At 47.7% G+C, this 8,477-nt stretch overlaps 1 protein-coding gene across 1 annotated transcript; it reads left to right on the top strand.

Moving 5' to 3' along the window:
• The first annotated feature begins 210 nt into the window (after positions 1–210).
• On the top strand, positions 211–3,097 carry LOC144110242 (nucleoredoxin-like protein 2). The gene is made up of 2 exons (XM_077643079.1): positions 211–293; positions 2,900–3,097. Exons 1-2 carry the CDS (start codon positions 226–228, stop codon positions 3,042–3,044), a joined length of 213 nt encoding a protein of 70 aa, XP_077499205.1. The 5' UTR covers positions 211–225; the 3' UTR covers positions 3,045–3,097.
• The last annotated feature ends 5,380 nt before the right edge of the window (positions 3,098–8,477 follow it).

Below are 8,477 nucleotides of genomic sequence, written 5' to 3'. Positions count from 1 at the left end.
CTGCGCACGCGCAGTGACGCCCCGCGGAAGAGCATCACGGTAGCGAATCTCGCTATGCTGTAACCGCTGTAACTCTCTAGCAAGGCGTTCAAAGCAACACCGGAATAAAAGACACGCGGCTGCTCGATGTCGATTGGCGTGGTTGCGGCGCGGCAGGCAGCCAACAGGAGACTGTTCTCATCAACGCAGGTCGTGTTCCTCTCGCAGAACCGAACTGCGGAGGAAATGCTGGACGACCTGAAGAACCACCACGCAGAATGGCTTACGCTTCCCTTTGGCGATAATCTGCAGTTGTGAGTGACACGCCCCCCAACATTCTTGAATGCAGAATGCATCGTCGTTTATAAAATTCGCCCATTGACTGACGGGAAGTGTCGTCACCTGAGCGGGAGTGCCGTCACTCCGGTAAAGGCATAAACAGCTTTTAATGCGAATGCATTGCCAACAGAAAATGTTAGGTTTTTCGCATATTATGTATTACTTGGAATCTGCACGGGCTAATTAGTTACTTCACATATAAAGAATGGCCCTATTGGCTTAGACACCCGCCGCGGTGGCTCAATGATTAGAGCTCGGGGCTACCAAGCCGGAGGGCCCGTTCAGCCCAGGCGGCGGCCGCGTTTCGATGGAGGCGAAACGCAAAAGACGCCCGTATGCTGCGCTATGTATACGTTAAAGATCCCCAGGTGGTCAAAATTAAAAGTTTGGTAGTGAGGAACTGAATGGTGCAGTAACTGCCTCACGTCTTAGTGGGCATCTCAATCGCGCCTTGAGGGAAAGGAGGAAGGTGGGAGTGAAAGAAGAAAGAGGTGCCGTAGTTAGTGGAGGGCTCCAGAATAATCTCGACCAACTGGGGTCCGGGAATATTTAACGCGCTCCGACATCATCACACAGCACACGGGCGCCTTTGCGTTCGCTTCCATCAAAACGTGGCCGCCACGGTCGGGTTTGAACCAGGGTACTCCGGATGAGTAGCTGAAGTTATTCCGCAGCCCCACACTACGGCAGCTGTTTCTTTATTCTTTCACTCCCACCTTCCTTCCCTTGCGGCACGGTTGAAATGCCAACCGAGAAGTGAGACAGATACTTCATTTTCATTCCTGAAAACCGGTATTCAGTATTGTCACGTAGTGGCGTCGGCAGTCCGGCAGTCAGGAAGGCAGCAGAGAGGTCTTCCGAAAGAAACTTAATTTGTTGGGCTGACTCGCGCTCACAAAGTTCTGAATGCTCGGCGACGCCGATAGCCACAAGCCTGCTCGGCGTTTGTCGAACAAAATGCCCGCTGCTCTCGGCCGTGCTCAGTTTAAAGCTGACAACGAACTTTCGACATCACACACTACGTGCCATGGGCTACTATCATTTCGCCTCCATCAAAATGCTAGACACCCATGTACTGCGTGGAGCCCTCCACTACGGTGTCCCTCATAGCCCGAGTCGCTTTAGGACGTTGCACCCGATAAACCAAACCATCTTCTATGTTTCGGAGTAGTGTGAGGTCGGGGCATGCTCCCAATGAACTTTTTGCAGTTAAACTGGTTTTTATGAAAGCAAAGGCTCGCAGTAACCTTCTTACTTTTCTGTAGGGGAAGCCGACACGCGAGGCGGTGGCTTCCAGACGCGTGCACTCCTTTTCAATAGACTTTTGTCTTCTGAGTTGTTTGCCACAATGAACCGATACCCACAGATGCCCTTGCGCCATGAAAATTCACCGCCACCGCCAGCTCCCCCTACTAACGGTATCGCCAAAACGTGCGGTTCGCCACCACCATTCGGACACTCATGAACGCGTTGCAAGCAGCATACGTTCGTAAGCCGTCGCCTCGTGTTCCTCGCATCCATTACACGGCGAACAAGTTATAGGAAGGAGTTTGAAATTAGTGGTTTTAAGGAACAGAAATGGCGCAGTAACGTCCTCATTTCCAGGTCCACGCCTCAACCGCGCGCGCCGTGAGGGAAGAAAGGTGGGAGTGAAAGGAGGAGAGGTTGCCGTAGTGGAGGCCTCCGGAACAATTTCGACCACCTGGGGATCTTTTAACGTGTACTGACATCGCACAGTACACGGGCGCCTTTTGCGTTTCGCCTCCACCGAAGGGGGCCTGTCGGAACTACGAGCTAGCTGGGTTGGATACCTCCTCTCGCCTGGCGCATCCTACAAAATTGCTGTCGGTTCAGCGACCCTCCAAATTGTAACCTCATCTGGGCTCCTGGCCACCAGGGACTTCAGGGCAATGAGTTAGCCAATCAGGCGGCCCACGCGCTCTTCCTCCGGAACCCTGTAAGGGTCTCCGGAGAGCAGACGAACGGCTCCTCAAAATTTTTACAAATAGTTGTACAATGCTGTGCCCGGCAGTATTGAAACACTTCAATTCAGAATTTGATGGTGGCTGCAGCCTGTGCGGAGTGACGTTCTCGGACGTTTTCTACATGGTCTGGGCCGACCTTTCCCATCCCCAACCCCTCTATGGAGGCCTGGGAGGCAAGGCTGCTCAGCTGCCATGACCTACAGTCCTAAAGGACCCCAGTCCTAAGGTCACCAGCGCGCGAGCGGCGCTAGACGCCATTAGGGCTCAGGAATAGGAGCTCCACCCAGATTTGTGAGGACCTGGACCACAGGACCTGGACCCAAACATCTCCTTTCACAGATTCAATAAATTTTTACCACCACTACCATCGCAGCGCGGCCGCCACGGCCGGGTTCGAACCTGGGTGCTCGTACTAAGCAGCCGAGCGATAGGAAGGAGTTTGTGCATCAGAGTATAATGCGCTGGTCCTACAAATGTGCCGCTCGCTTGAAGGCAGGATACTGCGCTGACTAGGTAGCCACAAATGTGCATTTTATACACGTGTATAAAAAGCTGTCTCGAGACAGAGTAACGGATGCGAAGTTACTCGTTCGCAGGACGCTGAAGACTCGCTACAAGGTGGCGGGCATACCAACGCTGGTGGTTCTGAAGGCGGACGGCGCTCTCATCTGTGCCAACGGAAGGCCCGACGTCCAGACGAAAGGCAGCCAGGCCTTTAAGGACTGGCTCACTTGCATATGAACCAACTCGTCAAATAAATGCAATAATTAGCGCGCTCACTTGGGACCAAAGCGTTCAACGTGTCCGCGCACATTGCGTAAGATGTAATGACTTACGTCGCGTCAGCCTTATATCAACAAAGCAATGGCACATGCAATGGCGCGACTGGGTGACGCGCTATGTACACTTTGTATATGTTCAGGAAACGACATAAAAAAACAGCACTTTTCCAGCATGTCATCCGCGTTTTAACGTACAAAACTCGCGATGTCTACCTATAGGGATAGAAAGTACTATTAAAACTGTGCTAAAACTTTTCCTAGGCGGGTTTCGCGGAAGCTTACTGACGCAATCATTGTACCCAATACTATCGAGTGTGCTTGTGCTAGGCACGCATTTTTGTTACTCAGTTGTGCAGCTTGACACTGGGTTTTGTATACCTATAATATATTTATTCCATGTTTTGAGTTAGAACGTCCGCCTATTGTTTTTTGTTATGTATATCGCTGATAGCTGTGTTTGAAATGTACCCATAATGTTGAATAAAATGCTTCCTCATAAAATCAGCACTGTGAAACTACGTCGTAGCGCATGTTTAATGTTCAGAGAATGTACGAAACTAGCAGACGCTAAAAATGCAACGTGTGAGCGGTTTCTCGTGCGTGTTTGGTAAAGAATCCAGCAGTCGAGCCTGATAGGGCGAGAGGCTGAAACATAGGTGAAAGAACGCGATCAGCCGCACAAGAAAAAGAAAAGTTTCGCGATAGCCTCGGTTGATTCATTGTAGATTAGCCGCTTCTCGCGCCGCGGGCGTGAATTGGCGAGACTGGGCCTAAGCCTACCGGGGCAGCAGTGAGGCGGCGGCAGCCTGGCTTCGCCCTTTCTGTGGTGCTCGGGTGTGATTTTCTTAATTATTCGTGACGTCTTTGGAAACTGACCTTGACTGAATGAACTAATGAGACGCTTCCTGCTTCCCTCGTCGAACTGTGATGTGTGAAACCCTGTGTTAGCTGGGGCCTTGGAACTATCGTCAAGTTATGGCCTGACAAAGAACTTCTGCGGAAGTTCCACTGCCGCCAGCTTGTCATCGAAGTGCGGTGTTTTCGGCGTCGCCTCTTCAAAGGGTGTACTCGGCTTACATGGATGACGCCTTCCCAAAGCTTCATCCTCGGAAACTATCACGGTAAGTGCGCAATTACAATTCGTTAGTTCTGCAACTCGCACTGCTGAATTCGCGAGTTTAGCAACACTCGAGCTTTCGTTAGAGTGGAAAATGCGTTGAACGCACATACTACGATACCGTAACGACCTATATTTACCCCGGAGATTTCTTGCGCCAGTCGCGGAGGCATAGCTGCAAGCAATGATAGGCAGCACGCAGTGATGTGTAGCTGAGAGGTGATCACTGATCACGCTCCTACGCGATCGTCTGTTCTAGAAAGCAAGAAGGGAAGTAAGCACCGAAGTTGTCGCGCAGCGAGTACTGCATGCAGGATTACGAATTAGAGGCACTGTCTCTTCCGGTACCGCACGGAACCAGCCTTCGTACCAATGGGTTTAAGCATCCCCCGGTAATACAGCGGAAACGAAAGGCGGGGATATTAGCTGGGAGAGGATACCGGTTCGATACCCTGCTTTGGGGAAGTGGATGAGAGGACGTCAAGGTGTATGAGAAAGGGTAGAGCGCTGTTCTTTAAAGAATGAAAAGTTTCCCTTCATAACATCGGAGAAGCCTTCAATTTTTTGGTCAGATAAAGGCACGCGATTGGCTCGCATCGGCATGCGTTCGTGTGCTCCGTATTTAATGTCGGCTCCACTGGACCGCATATGTCGAGGAGAAGGCCCCAAATGTCGCCGAGACTTCAGCCCACTCAAGCTGCACTAACACTTTTCCACTAACATGAACTGTGTGTGGAGGGCATTTTGCTGCCGGTTGCCTGCATCGGCTTGATGTGTGTCGTTCCGTGCTCGCAACACATAGTTCTCACCGCTTTAATAAGCCACAACTAGTACGCAGAAGCAGAGAGCCCTCACAACGTTGCCACAAGCCATTGTAACCTACATAACCGTATGGCGTGTCGCGCAAGTCGGCATTAACTCGTCGCGTTAGAAAGTATTGTCGCGCTCTTTTTATTTTGATTCCTTTTGATCGGCGACATCAAGAAGCAGAACCACATTCGTGCAAGCTGTCGCAGACGCGATGCGCTGTCAAGTTCCAACGCTATCGGGATATATACCGCAGTTTGTTGCGATTATCTTTCCCCTCATCATTCTTGTTTATCACCGCCAACGCGGGGCCTTAGCATTGTATTTTCCCCACGGCTCACGCATGCGCGCCAGAAGTGATTGGAAGGCTGGCAAAATATCGGTTTTACGCAATAGCGTATACAGCTCGCTCGATCGAAAAGCCGTCTGCGTAGTCGGCACCGCGTGTCAGAAAAAATGGGGGGAAGCTGCGTTAAAAAATCGTATCATAGTACTTTTTGGTTCAAGTGATTGTTGATTCATTGGTGTGTGATAGGCGATGAAGTTTATAAGTCATTATAATTGATTAATTAAAAATAAAAAATTTGGGAAAATGGGGGTTGAAAGGTGTAAAATGCTCAGAATGAAAAAGCAATGGTTGATAATGCTAATTAAAAAATAGTGTATTTGATCAATCAATTAATTGAAACAATAGAAAAAAGGGAAAATGCGTTCCAAGGTGTCAGACTGCATGCTCAGAATGCAAAGTATAACCCACTGCTGTATCGCGTAAAACCCTTAAGGCGGAGCTTAAGTGTCCTCGCCAATTTTTCTCATATGATTTCGCAATGTTAGAAACTGTGAAGTTTATATATACAGCCTGTGGCAAAAAATCATTTGTGTTTCACCTAAAATGTTATGAATTTTTTAAAATACGCTTTTTGATTTAGAAGAGCGCTTTTTTTCTGCATCGCATTGTCAGCGGTGTAGCTCATCACAATACAGCTAAAACGTGCTAACTAGTAGGCCTATTTTAACTGAACTTTGCCATTATTCCTCTTATCTTTCTTATTTAGTGAGATGCATGCAGTCCTTCGTAAATAATATCCATACCAGTTCCTCATACCGCTGCTTTGCGATTGAAGCTCCGTCTATGACCAGCATTTCTAGTCGCAATGAGCGCCATGGTGTCCGTTCATGGCGTCTATGGCCACAATGCTAAGAGATTCGCTTGAGAAGCGTCGAATCGAGAGCCTCGGCCACTTAGATCCCCACGACTAGTCTGCCTGGTACACGAGTCACTGTCGCTGATATACCGACTTTCTTTCGATGATTCTCGGGAAAAACTGGATGGACGGATGGATACGGCTGAACCCTTCAAATCGGGCCGTGGCTCAAGCCACCTAGCCATGACTTATGAAATTTTACTCTTCTCTTGATTTTAGCCACCAATCAGATAACCTTCGCTTGGTTACTTCTAACCTCTTAAAATCCACTTTCCCTTCACTATCCTTAAACCCCAATGCCTTGAATAAATCAGCCCCGCTGCTTTCCACTGTAGGGTGAAGCCTTTTGCAGAAAAGTATCAAGTGTTCAGCCATTTCCTCCTCCTCTCCGCACGCAACGCACAACGTGTCTATCTCGTGGTACCTGACTCTATATGTCTTAGTCCGCAAAACTCCCGTCCTGGCCTCAAACAACAAAGAGCTTCCCCTACAATTATCCTAGATATTTTCTTTGGCAATTTCCTGCTTAAAGATTCTGTATGTTCCCAGTGCCGATTTCGTCAGCATCCCTGTTTTCCACAGAGCTCTCTGTTTCTTTAACCTTTTTATTAACCGATAATTGCTGATTTGCCCCCCTACTGCTGTCCAGATATTTTCTTGTCAATTTTCTAGTTCGCTTTCTCCATTTCGTATCAACATTCCTTATATACAGGTATCTGAAAACTTTCCTAGCCCACTGCTTTTCCTCCATTTTCTTCAATCGCTCCTCAAATGCTATCTTACTGCTAGCTTCTCTGCTCTCGAACGACGCCCATCCCATATAACCCTGTACCCCCTGATTTAGTGTATTGCCATGTGCTCCCAAAGCTAGCCTCCCTAAGCCACGTTGTTTAATTTCTAACCTTGCTTTAACATCTGGTCTCATGCACAGGACCGCATTACCGAAAGTCAGGCTAGGAACCATCACCCCTTTCCAGATCCCTCTTACCACTTCATAACTATTGTAATTCCACAGTGCCCTATTTTTCATGACAGCTGCGTTCCTACTAGCTTTATTCATTACATATTTTTCATGCTCTGTCAGATACTCAGCACCGTTATTTATCCACACCCCAAGATACTTGTACTCATCCACGACTTCTAGCGTGAACTCCGGTATTCTATGCTCGCCGACCTCATCATTAAATATCATGACTGCAGATTTTTCCTTACTAAACTTGAAACCTAATCTATCTCCCTCTGTACCACATATGTCTATCAACTTCTGTAAATATTCCTTGTTGTCAGCCATTAGCACTATATCATCGGCGTATATTAGCCCCTGTAATGACTGTTTAGTAAATTCTCCTTGCTTGAAAAAAGAAAGGTTGAAGCCTAGTCCACTTCTGTCTAGCTTGGTCTCCAACCCTTGCAGGTACAACATGAACAACAAAGGAGACAGAGGACATCCTTGCCTAAGCCCCCGCTGTATCTCTACAGGCTGTGATACATTTTTTTCCATTTTATAAGCACTCTGGTACTTTTATATATATTTTTTAAAAGATTAATTACTCCAGCTTCCACATCCAATGTGCTCGGTATGTCCCAAATATACTCTTGAATAACGTTGTCGTAGGCTCCCTTAATATCCAGGAATGCTAGCCATAGGGGCCTGTGTTCCTTTTCAGCAATCTCTATACACTGCGTCAATTAAAACAGATTGTCCTCCAACCTCCTTTGTTTCCGGAACCCATTTTGTAGCTCTCCTAGCACCCCCTCGTTCTCCACCCAAGCCTGCAATCTGTCCTTTATAATCTGCATCACCGCCCTGTACACCACAGATGTCACTGTTATGGGACGGTAGTTACTTACGTCAGCTTTGTCGCCCTTTCCCTTATATGTCATGTTTATTCTACTTAATCGCCATTCATCGGGGACTTTCCCATCCACTATCCTTTTATTCACTACCTGTATTAATGTTTGCTTGTATTTTGGTCCTAGCTTCTTTATTAACATAATCGGAATACCATCTGGTCCTGTTGACGTGCCACTAGGAACCTTCTTCTCTGCCCTTTCCCACTCGCTTTGCTCAAGTGAAGCTATTGCAGTAACCGGTCTATCCACCTTCGATAAATTATGTGCAACATTTCTTTCTTTAAATTTTTCTGTCATCCTTCTTGCTATTTGTTTTATCGCTTCATCCCCTTCTAGTCGAATACCCTGATCTGTAACAATAAACCTTTGTTCTAGCCTAGTCTTATTACTCATTGCATTTAGATGCTTC

This window comes from Amblyomma americanum, chromosome 11 (assembly GCF_052857255.1).
Source record: "Amblyomma americanum isolate KBUSLIRL-KWMA chromosome 11, ASM5285725v1, whole genome shotgun sequence".
Lineage (NCBI taxonomy): Eukaryota > Metazoa > Arthropoda > Arachnida > Ixodida > Ixodidae > Amblyomma > Amblyomma americanum.
This window is presented reverse-complemented; position numbering and strand designations above follow the sequence as displayed.

Excerpts from the sequence above, each read along its gene's own strand:
- LOC144110242 (XM_077643079.1), top strand. The coding sequence starts at position 226 with ATGCTGGACGACCTGAAGAACCACCACGCAGAATGGCTTACGCTTCCC. Across the intron at positions 294-2,899 it reads TTTGGCGATAATCTGCAGTT|GACGCTGAAGACTCGCTACA; the intron begins GTGAGTGACACG and ends ACTCGTTCGCAG.